The following is a 14,401-nucleotide window of genomic DNA, read 5'->3' on the forward strand; positions in this document are numbered from 1 at the left end:
TGAAGTTGACGTAAAATTAGTAGATGGCAGTTAGTAGACGTGTAATTTGATTTGCTGAAAGAAAAACCGTAGCCGAAAAATTAACTCTAGCCAATTGCAAAATTCAGAATGCAAAGCGCTGATTGCTAAAGATAGGAAATCGTAGACAAAAAAGCAAACTTTTGAATGTAGAGCAAAGTGCTAAAGACTGAAGTTGAAGAGCCATGCGCTGAAAACGAAGAGCGAAGTGTTGAATGCTGAAGATTGAAAGCTAGACATTGAATGCATGAAGCAACTAAGGCAAAAGTGACTGACATAGTTGAATGAGTTGACAAAGAAAAATCAACTAATCAAGAGTGAAATGCTCAAGAAGAATGCTGAGAAGTTGACAATTCAAAGCTGACGGACACAAAAGTCCAATGTCAAAAGAAAGCTGAACGACTGAACAACAGCAGCAAGAGTAGTATCAGTTAAAAAACTCTGATGTGAGTTGAGTGAAGTGCTAGTGCGGGGGTGTGCCCTGAATGTACGACAATATTAAGAGAAATGTTGCCAATGTAGAACAGAAGGTAGAAACCCTAGATCTGAGAGAGTACGCAGAGCGAGATCTTACCCAAAACGTGTAGCGACGCTAATGAGAGAGAGAGCAACAGAAGTGTCAATAGATTAAGAGCTCTGTAGCGCTTGCTCTGAAACTTGCACCGAGATAGTGTTTGGCGATCGCGAAGAGCTATAAGCTTCGATGTCAAACTCTAAACCCTAGGCACATTCTTCAAGACAACATAGCTCTGATCCTAATGTTGGATGTGAAAAAAGATGGTCTGCACAAACTCACAAATAAAACACACACACGACCTCAAAGAGCAATAGAGACGATAGCGATAGCTGGAATGTACTCAGTTGGATTATGAGCATGTAGAGTACGACATACTAGTAGCCCTTAGAGGGCTGACATGGCTGGTAACACACTAAGGGTGTGTTCTCACGAGAGAAAAACGCTAGCCAGCACAGGGTAGAAAGTGCACGTGATCAACCTTATTCACACCTGAACTTCGTGGAAGCAGAAGACTAACAAATGTGACGGATTAGATATTAAAACTTAACCTTCCAACGCCGCCTTATGCTTGGTGGTTATGAGCTACTGCATGAAAGTTGCACATATGGTGGTTGAGTATATGCTAACCAATGTCAAAAAAAAATCCTTTAGTGTAATTTTCACAGCTCAAATTGAGAAAAACCAATCATAATTTTGCCTAGCTTTGAATTTAAGGATTCAAGTTTTTGAAGTTTTAGATATAAAACCGATTAATCTATGTATTAATTTAATAAAAACCAGTTGGGCTTAAAGTTTCACTGGTTGGAAAAAAAGTTTATTTGACATTGAAATTACTCATCTAACCTTTCATGATTAAATGGGCCAAGTACCTTTTTTATGACATCTTCCTCATAGTTAGAGCACCAATCGAGTTTTGTAAATCACTTTTGTAAAGGCTTCTTAACTCCATTGACATACCATGCATCACCTCCTCATTCTCATCAAGTCTCCATCCACTACTGTTTTTTCTTTATCACACTTTTTGGTTTCTGCTTAGAGTCGCATTGCCCATTAGAAGGCAACTCTAAGATGCATGAGGGTTGTCTTGTATTGTCTATAATTTTGCCACCATACGACAAGGTTGTGTGACTGATAACGAGGATGGTGTCCAAGCCCATGAAGGGGCTCCCATCAATCAAGACGGCGAAGAAGATATTGCACCTGGACCTTCTTCGTGAGTGGCATAACCCATTTCCCATACAAGTGAGCAACTTGAGATGGCTCTATCTTGAACTGAGGAGAGGAGTTAGAGCCATCAAAATCTATCTCCTGGCCATATGTTCTGGCTTTCTGCTCCACTCGTTTTTGCACCTTTTCTTCCACTAATTCAAAAGTGATAATGCGCATTAGAGCATCTTCATCCTGTCACACACAACAGTTGCTCTCTACACGCAGTTAGGCTTCCCTGACCTAACTAATAATTCAAGCCAACCCATTAAAGGTTCAACCTCTCAAACACCCACAAGAGGACAATATTTCCATCAAAAAATTGCATACAAACACACCTTTGCACGTATGGCGGCTTCAAACAACTCTGGAGATTCTCTAAATTTAGCCTCAGCAACAAATTTTCCATAGTGAATCCTCTTTGAAAGAGCCTGTGAAAATCAAATCATCGTTTGCATCCTTCATTCATGATACATTTGAAAGCCAAAGGACACGAAGTCAAAAAAGCAACCAGGAGGCAACATTTTTCTCTAATGACATCTACACAATTGATCACTTGCACAAGCATATGTGCTTCCTAGGTCCAACAAAGCTTGACCATGTCTAAGTTTATGGGATTGAGCTTAGAAGGATCCTCACTAAACTTGTCTGTAGAGAAATGCTAGGGTCTATAGTATATACCAAGAATAATTGATCAAAATAAGTAATGGCAGAACTTCGTTGACATACTTTATGATTTTCTTTCTATTTTTTGAATTTAAAAAAGCAATACAAATAGATGGATACTCTGTGGTAAAACAGCCAGGAAAGAGGAAAAACATGCTCTTACCTGCAAGCACAAAACATCACACACGGCTGTGGAACCATAGTTTCCATCATCTCCATCAGCAGCAAAACGTGGAAGAAGTTCATCAAAGTAAAGCTTCCATATTAACGGATTGATATTGATTGTTGCTGCACACTTGTGCAAAATCTGGCACAGCATAAGAGAAGTTACAACAATCAGCCTAACAACAGCAGCAGCACCATATTAAATTGTTCACAATCAAAAGTATCTTATGATAGCTATTATGGATAACCATAAACATCAGCTGTGACAGCAAGAAGCAAGATTTTATTCCATGTAATGCAAGTGTGCTTGATAATGCGGTAGCCAGTTAACTCTTTTCTCAGTTCTATTATGATTTAAATGTTGCATCATACTTGTAGCCGCATGCATCATCCGTAGTCATACAAATTCAGGTTAGGCTACTAAATAGGGTTAGAATCAAGGTAGCAGCCATGATCTTACAACCTGTGAATGTAGTTAAGATTTAAGAAATCGGCCCATGTTGTGAGCCCTAACCTAAAAAGGAAAAAAGAGGCTGTGTGAATGTAGTTAATACAACTAACACAAAGTCAGCCAACTAGTTGGCCTAGGCTCACAACACGGGCAGATCCTTCACAAAACCCTAACCCTGACCCTTATGTGTGAATGCAGTTGACGCATGCAACTACCACAAAAGCTAACTAGTTGGGCTAGTTAAGGACCTCCCTATCTCCATTCTAATCTTCTAAAAGCCATTTGGGAGCGTCCAAGAGAAAGAGAAGGTCGAGCCACAAAGAGTACCAGATATGAAAATTAACACAAATCAGTCTACAAGTTCCAATTCAGTAGTTTGGGAGAAGGGTTTCCCACTCTATTCAGATAGAAGTTAATAAGAAGTTCAGTTTGTAGCATATGCAGAAATTAACACAAATCAGTCCAGGCATCCAATTCAGTAGATTGGGAGACAGGTTTCTTTTTCTATTCAAAGATGTAATATACAACAGGTCAGGTTAACAAAATCAAGTCTTCAGCTGCCATTCTTTTTCCTCTCTTCCTATTCTTTGTATATTTTCAGCTTTGTGCTTCAAAGTAGTTCAAAAGAATCACGTTTTGACAAAACTAAGTCTTCATCTGCATTCTTTTTCTTCTCTTCCTGTTCTTTGTATATCTTCAGCTTTGTGCTTCAAAGTAGTTCAAAAGAATCACGTTTCCATTACTGCTAAATTGAAACAAGGGCAAAATCACTTGTCCAAACCTGAGGATATTGCAGGGGAGGCAAAAGTGGCTCCGGTAAATCATTTGGGAAAAATGGATGCTCATCTGGACTATGATACCTCCGCACCTGTAAGAGAAGATCCTTCACATCTCCATCTCTCTCTCTCTTCTCTCTCTCTCTCTCTCTCTCTCTCTCTCTCTCTCTCAGCATGGGAGATCGGCTGACCACACAGGTATACAGAGTGAGCATCTTATTTATGCAGCTGACACACTGGGACCCTTTGTTGCTCACCTCTTTAATAGGGCACTAGTGGAGGGCCTACCGGCTGAGTGGACTATACACACCATCGTGCCTCTCCGCAAAGCGAGAGACATGCTAGACCCTAGCAACTACAGGACTATCATGATTGGTCATACATTGGCCAAACTTTATGGCGCATTGCTCGAGGCAGAGTCGAGCTCATATGCAGAGAAGGAGGGACTGCGAGCACCAGGGCAGATTGGATTCCGACGAGCTTTCTCCACTAATGACCATATATTCACTCTGAGATGTCTGATTCACCAGGCTAGGGCGCGGGAGAAGAGATTATAGTGCTGCTTTGTGGATTCCGCAAAGCATTTGACATGGTGCCACGAGAGAGACTCTTCCAGCGCCTACAGTCATTGGGGATCCCATCAGAGATGGTTTGGGGCATCTATGCTTTATATGGGCAGGTCCTCGGGCGCATACGATGCCCCGGGGGGCCATATGATGTTATTGCTAGCACCATAGATGTGAAGCAAGGATGCCCACTCTCTCCTACACTATTTGGGCTATACATTGATGAGGTGGTTGACTTCATTGGTCACGGTGGTGGGAACGGGGTAGAAATCTCAGGTACCACAGTCCACATTATGGTATATGCAGATGATATTATTCTGGTCTCTGAGTCGCGGATGGGACTACAGCACCATCTCCATGCACTCGATGACTTCTGCACACAGAGGGGACTTACAGTGAACCTTGGGAAAACCAAGGCCATGATTTTCCACACCTCAGGGCCGGTTCGACGATAGGCCATCTTCACACTAGCACGAGGACAGGTAGAGGTGGTAGACTCATATGTGTACCTGGGGATTACATTTACGATTCCACCAGGGAGATTTACTATGGCACAGGCAGCCAGGGATAGACTCACACGAGGGTATGCAGCTCTGGCCATGCTAGAGAGAGAGTGTCACCAGGCACACTTCCAGGAGCCCCGTACGAAGGGGTGGTTGTTTGACACACTAGTCACCCCTGCTTTGATGTATGCTGCAGCAGTATGGGCACCTGGGCTCACCACCTCCACATGGTCTCACATAGAGAGGCCTCAGATTCTCATGCTCTCACAGATGATCCGCAGCAAACCCTCTGTGTCACGATTGTGACGTATGTATGTATCAGATCCTCTCTTCATTGCTGATTCTTGTTGCAGATGCAAAGGGTAACCAAACAAGGGAACCCCTACCCTCGACTGGTTGCGACTCTTCGCCAAAGGATGTACCTCGTCATCGAATAGCCACATCCCTTCGACGAATGGTTGTGCCTCTACATCGAATAGACACATCCCTTAGCCTAAAGTTGTATCCTTTCGTCTAAGGTCATGTCCTTTCGTCAAAGGACATGCCTCTTCAAATGTGTCTCTTCATCTCCTATATAAGAGACCTATTGTACTCAGTTCAATACAAGTCAATTAAATCTTCTCTCAAGTGTTCTCCTAAAGTCTCTTGTTCTCTAAGTTAAGTACTTAAGTAGTAATTAGTACACAATATGAGAGATTAACAACATAATCCTCACAGTGGTATGAGAGCAAAATTTTTTTCTTACCCATGGGTTGTGAAGCCCTCACCCTCTCCGCGGCACTCCCTCGTCCACCCCTCTTCTCGGTGTTGTATGGAAGCAGCGAAGCGATGGTGGACTTGGCGTAAAGCTTTGCCCATGGTGATGTAAAATATTTTTTTTCCCTCCCCCGTGGGTTATGCGGGCCACTTAGCCTCTTTGCTCAGCGTTCTCCCCCCTCGACAACCCACAAGTGTGTTGTGTGGAATCTATGGAGAGATGGCGGACTTGGCGTAAAACCCCCCTCATGGTGATGTAAACCTTCCGCCCCCCCCACTCACGCAGACAGAGAGGCGATCTTCCACTTACCGGGCCACTGCAAGTGTACTTACCCTTCCCGAAGGCCATTGCCCCCTCACGCCTCGCGCATGTGTAGGCCCCCTCCGGCTCTCGGGTGGACAAGACATGTGGGCCCCCCCTTCTCGCACACAGGAGCTACTTCTTCCTCCTTGCGCTGGTGGCTGCCCCTCTTCGTTGAAGACCGCGCCTAGGCCTGCTATGGCGTGCAGATGGTACCCCCCCTTGCTAGGCGGACCCCCCCCCCTCCATGCCCACAAGTGAAGCTCCCTCTCTCTCGTGCGATGGCTGCCCTCCCCCTCTCTGGATTGCGCCCTTTCCAAACAGCACTACAAAAAAAAAAAAATCCCCTCTCTCGTGCGATGGCTGCCCATCCCCCTCTCTGGATCGCGCCCTTTCCAAACAGCACTACAAAAAAATAATAATCCCCCCTCTCTCGTGCGATGGCTGCCCATCCCCCTCTCTGGATCGCGCCCTTTCCAAACAGCACTACAAAAAAATAATAATTTGTACGCTGCTTAAACAAACGGGTCCAGCCCTATGTAAAAAAAAAAAAAAAAAAAAAGCAACACGTCACTTTTTTTAATTTAAAAAAAAGTCCTCCAGCGTGCATACGGGCAGTCACGTTCAAAACACAAACAAAATAAATCCTCCCCACCCGCTTCTCACGCACGCGCATGTGTGAAGAAGCCTTGAAGTTGGCATTTTAAAAAAAAAACAAATTCACCCGAAGCATGGTTCTTCGGAGACAACCAGACACACATTATCTTCGTTTGAGCAACAACAGACTCGACATCGACATTCTTACCGTTCACAACAACCTTTTTCTTCGAATCAACATCAGCAACACAAGCAGCAACATGAAGCTTTCAGAAGGTCTCCCCTTGAAGAGCACTTAACCTCTTCAAAGTGGACTTCTCTAGTGGCACGAACTTCCGACCCTAGTCGAGCACTCGGTCGTGAAGGCCGCGATGATGGACAAGTTTTCCCTCACGAGCCATGCCCTTCTACTTCGGAAGCCTTAATACCGCTGAAAAAGCTGAAGATTTAAGAAATTATGGTTCGTGTGTGACAACCCAAAAGCAGTGGTGAACGAGAACCTTAAGTCAACTTTGAAGACTCAAGACCTTACCTTGAATGGTACAACGGATACTGCGGACTCTTGCAGCATGACTTCAGTCGCGCTGCATATGAATATTTGAACAATACCTCTTCGGTGTCAACAACAACTCTTGAAGATTCCACTTGGCAAACAGATGAAGACATACAGCAGTACCGTAATCTTCTTCAGGAGTTCTTTGACAAACGAATGTCTATCATTTGACACATGGGTTTTATTTTAAATGGGAGGGAATGTCACGATTGTGACGTATGTATGTATCAGATCCTCTCTTCATTGCTGATTCTTGTTGCAGATGCAAAGAGTAACCAACCAAGGGAACCCCTACCCTCGACCGGTTGCGACTCTTCGCCAAAGGATGTACCTCTACATCGAATAGCCACATCCCTTCGATGAATGGTTGTATCCCTTGATGAATGGTTGTGCCTCTACATCGAATAGACACATCCCTTAGCCTAAAGTTGTATCCTTTCGTCTAAGGTCATGTCCTTTCGTCAAAGGACATGCCTCTTCAAATGTGTCTCTTCATCTCCTATATAAGAGACCTATTGTACTCAGTTTAATACAAGTCAATTCAATCTTCTCTCAAGTGTTCTCTTGAAGTCTCTTGTTCTCTAAGTTAAGTACTTAAGTAGTAATTAGTACACAATATGAGGGATTAACAACATAATCCTCACACTCTGTCCCACATGACATTATCCGGACGAAGTTTGATGCGCCTCGTATGCTAGTAGAGGCCCTCTTCCAGACGATCTGCTTCATACAGAGGATCAAAGATATGCCATCAGATCGACTCTCACATAGAGCTTTTGAGGCGTCCAGGCAGCTTGCAGAGAGTGGAGATAAGAGATCATGGTATTCACAGATGATAGAGTGGCTCACTCAGCATGGTCTTGACATAGATCACCTGCCATCTTTCCATTATCATATACATGCACCACACATCCAGCTCTCTCACAGTGAGAGGAACAGAGTCCTTCGGCAGGATTTATGGCAGCGATACACTCAAGAGACTTGGATTACACCCAGTCAGCCTCTACCGCCGAAGATGCTATACTACAGAGATCAGTTTATGCGTATCTCAGCGGATGGATTCATACAAAGACCTGGATACATGGTTGTGTACATGCCTCACAGTGCCCGAGTGGTGATTGGCCAACTCAGAGTGTCATCACACCAACTTGAGATTGAAGCAGGTAGGGCAGCACAGATCCCTAGAGCAGAGAGGATATGCAGACTATGCCAAGGGGAGGTTGAGAGTGAGGAACATTATGTATGTAGATGCGGAGCATACAGTGTCATTAGAGAGAGATACACCACCATCTTCAGTGGACATCCCTCACTCCGCGAGATCACGGAGTCCGCAGACCAGCACAGATTTGGCCAGTTCTTGCTAGAGACACAGCGCCACAGAGAGACTGCTACGGACTCATACCACAGGGAGAGGTGGGCGACAGCTCCAGCTCACTAATTTCTTCCAGAGATCTATCCCAGTGCCTACCCTGACACAGGAGAGGGTTACACTTCAGCGCGCTGCAGACCTCCGAGCCAGACGGAGACCGAGAGCACGAGGCTACCAGACTCCCAGACCACATCAGAGGGAGATCACAGAGATACGGGCTCGACATCACCACCATATCTAGGAGCGGCTAGCTCACTTACACTCACACCCGGAGATCATGTTCCGAGATATTTTTGCCTCGCCATCACCTATGTATCACATATACCACCCCCATTATGGTACTGGTTGGAGCTAGACAGATCTGCATTGCATTCTTGTATACCCTGTGCATATAGGTTGCATACTGAGCCTCTAGCAGTAGTGCTCCATCCATCACACCCCCCCACTAGCTGAGTACTTTCATAGTTTATTTCATGTTCATTTTGTCCTCCTTTTTTTTCTGGACATCCAGAAGACATTGACAGTTGTACATTGATTTGTCTCATAGGTCGAGTTCGGCCCCTAGTAGACGTTAATAGAGCTTTCTTTCTTTCTTTCTCTCTGTGCACACTCACATATAGTCAAAACAGCAAGAGAGCCCTTCAATCCAGGGGTTACCATGGCAGGAGCAACACCCAAGGGGAAAACTCGCGGAACAAACCCCGGAAGGCCGTACACGTGGTGAGCGTGGTGGGAAGTACTCCGCTGTATGGACCTACCTCAAAGCGTCACCGGACAGCAAGCAAAAGAAAGCAATAGAGGCATTACGGGACATCTTTAAGACCCACGAAAACAACCTCGAAGGGGACCTAAAAGACCACACAAGACGCCATGGCAACGATGTGCACCGAGCTCGCCGAAAACCTCCACCGGAAAATGGCGGAGTGGAAAGAGGAAGTTTATGAGGAGATGTGAGCGCATTTGCCTCATGGAAAGTGGATATTGAAGAGTGCTTGCATGAGCGCAACAAGGTCATTGCGGAGTTGCGGGACGAAGTGGCTGTTTGCAAGAAGGAGATCGCACTCCTCAAGGGGGAGGAAGGAGAAATCAAAGAGGCCATGCCCACACACATCACCAAGGAGCTTGAAGACATCAAAACACACGTAGCAAAGGAGATCCAAACATGGGCGGCAGTGGCCAAGAAGGCCCAAGAGGAGGTGCAAGCCACATCCGAGTGGATTGAGGTAGAGAAGAAGCGCACGCCACCGACGAACAAGGAGGAGTTCGTCAATGCGGTCATGGAGGAGGAGAGGAAGAGGAAGATCAGCACACTTCACGTGCAGGTGGTGGGATGGAAGGAGAAGGATAGCCCATTGGAGGATGCCAAGGGCATTTGCGGGCGTATGGGAGTGGCCGACACCTCTATTATTGTCGGTGCATGGAGAGTAGGGAAGGACATTGCCAAGGAGCGGCCACTTATCCTCAAGTTCGTGGACCTAGAGACACGGCGAGGGTTTCTCTCCAAGAGGAGAGCCCTGAAGGGAGAAAGAAAGAAAGATTTTATTAACGTCTTCCAAAAGACCGAACTCGGCCTATGAGACAAATCGGAGTACCTGTATGGGGTATCCTCTGTCATCCCAACAAAATGAAAAAGTACTGAACAAAAAAAAGCTGAATCTGGGTGTGCACGGGGATGGAGCTCTACTACTAGGAGAATGCAAAGCTATATGCATGGTGTATACAATCATGATATGCAACCTAGCTAGCTCCATCCTGTACTATACTGGGGGTATAAAATGGTGTACATCAGTGAAGGGGGTGTCCACAACTCCCTGAAGAACATGCCTGGGTGTGCTCTGAAGCGAGCCAGTCGCTCCGCACCCTCTCTGTGAAACTGAGCTCTGATCTCTGTCATCTCTCTCTGGTATAGGCGTGGTGTCCGAGAGAGAATCTACCTTGAGGATGATCTCACACCAGCCCAGGTAGCACATCGGAGGGAATGTATGCTGTGGATTCTAGAGGCCCGCAAGGCGGGCAAGTGGGCGGTTTACAGGGATGGTCATGTGATCATCACAGAGAGGCGCCAATGACGGTGTGCGGCCTATGAGACACACCTGAGATTTGCAGTGTGGAACTGCAATGGGGCGATGAGGACAGATGTGGGGATGTTTGAGGAGACTTTCAGAGGCAGAGACATTGTACTCTACACGGAGACACACCAGGCTCCGGGCACCTGCTCACCAGAGGTCAGAGGCTCCAGGTGGGAGTCCAGTTACCGCCCTAAGGCAAGGTCACGTGGAGGTACTAGAGGATCTGGAGGGGTTGCTGTCCTTTACAGGAAGGAGCTACATCATGTCGTGCAGGTCATGAGGAGAGATGAGGAGGCCCGTTTCATGTGGATCCGCATACATACTGATTGGCCACGTGATATTTATGTTGCCATATGCTACTTCGCACCCAAAGCCTCCACCTACGCTACCCATGCAGAGGGCGAGTCACCATACCTCCCACTTTATGAGGATGTCATGCACTATTCTAGCATTGGAGATGTACTGTTGGCAGGTGCCTTCAACACGCGTACAAAACAGCATCAGGTGCCCTTTTTTGAGAGTGATAAGCCCATGTACAGAGATCTGGCACCAAAGGAATTGGGACTTGACAGGACTTCCAAGGACATGGAGAATTCAGATTACGGAGATCATCTGCTGGAGCTAGGAGGAGCACACGGATTGGCCATACTCAATGGCCTCGCTCGATGGCCAGGTTCAGGAGCCTTCACATGCTTTTCACATAAGCATACACACAGCAGGCGGCCGAGAGCGCGCTACAAAATAGACCCGGTGCGAGTACAGTGGACTACTTGCTGGGACCATTATCTCTCATACCGGACAGTCTTTTACAGTCTCACCTCGCCCCATCCCTGTAGCTGCCGATCATGCATACCTTTCCTTCAGCATTGCATGCCGCTTTGATGCAATGCCACCACCGAGTGGCCCCCAGAGACCCCCGATACCACTTCACCAGAGAGATGGCATCCGGCTACGCCACCCACTTGTACAGTGCTCTGCAGAACATGGACCCACATGTACCACTGGAGGACTTTACGACACAGTTTGCCTCAACACTCCATGTACTTCCCTCACACTCGACCATTTGTCACACCTCCGAGCAAGAATGTCCCACAGAAAGGCTGGTATGATGATAAATGCCAAGAAACCCGTGCCTACCTCATCCGAGAGGAAGCACAAGGGATCTGTACACATCACCAAGCACGCGTGATCTTTCGCCGCCTCGTGCGGAGGAAGAAGCGAGCCTACCTGGCGAAGTTGGAGCATGAGTTGTACCATCTTTTCTTGGGATTAGACAGCAAGGAGGCATGGCGAGTTTTCCAGACACCTATTACATCACCGGAGACATGGCATGTTTATGCTACCTCACTCTACCAGATACCCGGATAACCACCCCCCCCCCCCCCCAACCACCAGAGAGCCGACTCACCTCCCCCACCTTCTTCTCCGTCGACATGATCCGCGACGCCATTGACAGGTTGCAGAATGGCTGAGCCCAGGATCATGATGGATTAGTGGCAGAGCACCTTTCACATGCGAGGGATGTGCTCGTGCCACTCTTAGCCCACCTGTTCAATCGGGCCCTTTGCGAAGGTTTCCCTGCCAGTTGGTCAGCGAATACTATAGTATCGATCCTGAAAGCGGGTGATCCTACGGTTCCGAGTAACTATAGGACCATCATGGTTGGCCACGTGCTAGCAAAGCTCTATGGATCGGTACTAGAGCATGAGTTGAGCAAATGGGTAGAGACACATCAGCATTGGGCACATGGACAGGCGGGGTTCAGGAGGGGATACTCCACCCTGGATCACATCTTCACGCTTCAGGCCATTATCGAGGAGGGCAGAGCTCATGGGAGGAGAGTATATTGTTGCTTCTTTGTGGACTTTTGCAAGGCCTTTGACACAGTACCACAAGGGAGGCTGATGCACAGGCTACATGACATGGGGGTGCCGCTGAGATGACATGGGGAGTCTTAGCATTGTATGAATCAGTCAGAGGCCAGGTCCGGGCTCCAAGAGGGATTTCAGAGGAGATCTCCAGCACTATTGGGGTGAAGCAGGGCTGCCCGCTATCACCCACACTCTTCAGGCTATACATTGATGAGAACTAAATTGACAGATTAGGACCTGGAGCTGGCTTGGGAGGAGTGTTGATCCCTCTGTTGCTCTATGCCGACGACACTGTACTTATCTCAGATACACCAGAGGGGCTGCAGAGACACCTGGATGCATTACGGACCTTCTACCAAGATAGGGACCTTACAGTGAACCTTGGGAAGACCAAGGTAATGGTGTTTGACACCTCTCAGCAGTGGGCTGATCGGTTGCCTGAGTTCACCTATGGTGGGGAGATATGTCTACCTAGGGGTCACTTTTGCTAGACCGCGCTTTACCATGAGGAGGGCGGCGGACGACAGATTGACTAGAGGATATGTTGCACTCGGAGCCCTGGAGAGCCAGTGTGCACACATCCAATTTCATGAGCCTCGAACGAGCTCTGGTTATTTGACACGTTGGTTACACAAGCCCTTTTGTACAGCGCTCCCATCTGGGGGCCGAGTCTCTATCACAGGCGGAGGAGTGGATCTACAGCAGAGCAGCCAGCCTTGAGTGGAGGGGAGTTTTATGATGGGTGGGAGCAGATGGAGAGACCACTAGTGATGATGATCTCCTGCATGATCAGGTGTAAATCATCAGTACCACATGAGATAGTCCGGGCAGAGATGCGAGCCCCACCGATCGTAGCCGAGGCCCTCTTCTAGACGGTCACCTTCATACATAGGCTATGGAGCCTCTCCAGGCACAGATACTCTAGACTCGCACTAGAGTCGTCCAGACAGCTCGCTATGGAGCCTCTCCAGGCACAGATACTCTAGACTCGCACTAGAGTCGTCCAGACAGCTCACATCACAGGGCGACACAGAGTGCTGGTATGCCCAGACTAGCACATGGTTACAGCTACATGGTATGCATATGGACTGCCTTCCACCTTTACAGTACAGCCTGGACTCCCCCTTCTTGGAGTTGATGAGCCGGAGTGAGCTCAACAAGATCATCAGGATGGATATCATTCAGCTACACATAGCACGCACATGGATCACACCGGCCGAGCCACTAGGGACGAAGATGGCTTTCTACCGAGAGCATCTTCTCCACTTATCCCTTGATGGTTTTGTTGTCCACCCGAGGTACATGGACATTCACCTATCTCATGGAGTCAGATGTGCTATTGGCCAGATCCGCACGTCTTCACATCAGCTGAGGATAGAGACCGGTCGATATGGAGCCGTCTCCCTCCCCCCTGAGGATCGGATTTGCCAGCTCTGGCAGTTGGAGCCAGAGACTGAGGAGCACTACATATGTCGTTGCACCCAGTGTACTACAAGATCCGAGGGCACTTTCATTGCCTCTTCCGAGATGGATTCGGGCCATTGTCCAGAGTGATGGACTACTAACTCAGACCAGCGTTGGCCTTGAGCTTTTTCTCCTCAAGCTGCGCAGACGCTAAGACCACATCCTGCGCTGCAGACAAGGGGGACATGTCCGACACACAGGCCAACGCGCCCTTACCGACTTCTTCAAAGTAGCAGCAACCCCGCACATCGTTGACCACGAGTCGACTGGGCCCACACAGTCACCTCGAGGAGTCACCCTGAACAGAGCTGGAGAGCTATGTAGAGCACGGTGTCCACGACCCACTAGACTGCGGCCCCAGCCGAGACATTATCATAGGATACAGGCGATATTGGCACAACGTCGTGCCGCAGGACCTCGGCGCTTCAGCCTGTCTATGCTGGATCGACCTTTTGTGAGACATTATGGCATGAGTCTATCTCAACTGCTTCCCATAGCCTACCATTTTTCCAGTTCCACACTTTTATCAGATATGTCTTTTTCTGGCAGTTGT

General features: G+C 47.5%; 1 protein-coding gene across 2 annotated transcripts in view; it reads right to left on the reverse strand.

Moving 5' to 3' along the window:
* Nucleotides 1-1,206: 1,206 nt before the first annotated feature.
* Nucleotides 1,207-14,401, reverse strand: part of LOC147617943 (chorismate mutase 2-like) — a 53,448-nt gene continuing 40,253 nt past the window's right edge. Inside the window, exons 3-6 of one of the 2 annotated variants that reach the window (XM_086776209.1) lie at nt 3,805-3,891; nt 2,571-2,714; nt 2,080-2,172; nt 1,207-1,936 (exon numbers count right to left, since the gene is read on the reverse strand). In XM_086776209.1, the coding sequence (XP_086632335.1) occupies nt 1,706-1,936; nt 2,080-2,172; nt 2,571-2,714; nt 3,805-3,891 (555 nt within the window). In that variant the 3' untranslated portion in view covers nt 1,207-1,705. The remainder of the gene's footprint in view (nt 1,937-2,079; nt 2,173-2,570; nt 2,715-3,804; nt 3,892-14,401) is intronic. The other variant, XM_086776210.1, reaches the window with a different exon arrangement.

Source organism: Cibotium barometz, chromosome 36 (assembly GCF_041138505.1).
Source record: "Cibotium barometz isolate CiBa-2024 chromosome 36, ASM4113850v1, whole genome shotgun sequence".
Taxonomy (NCBI): Eukaryota; Viridiplantae; Streptophyta; class Polypodiopsida; order Cyatheales; family Cibotiaceae; genus Cibotium; species Cibotium barometz.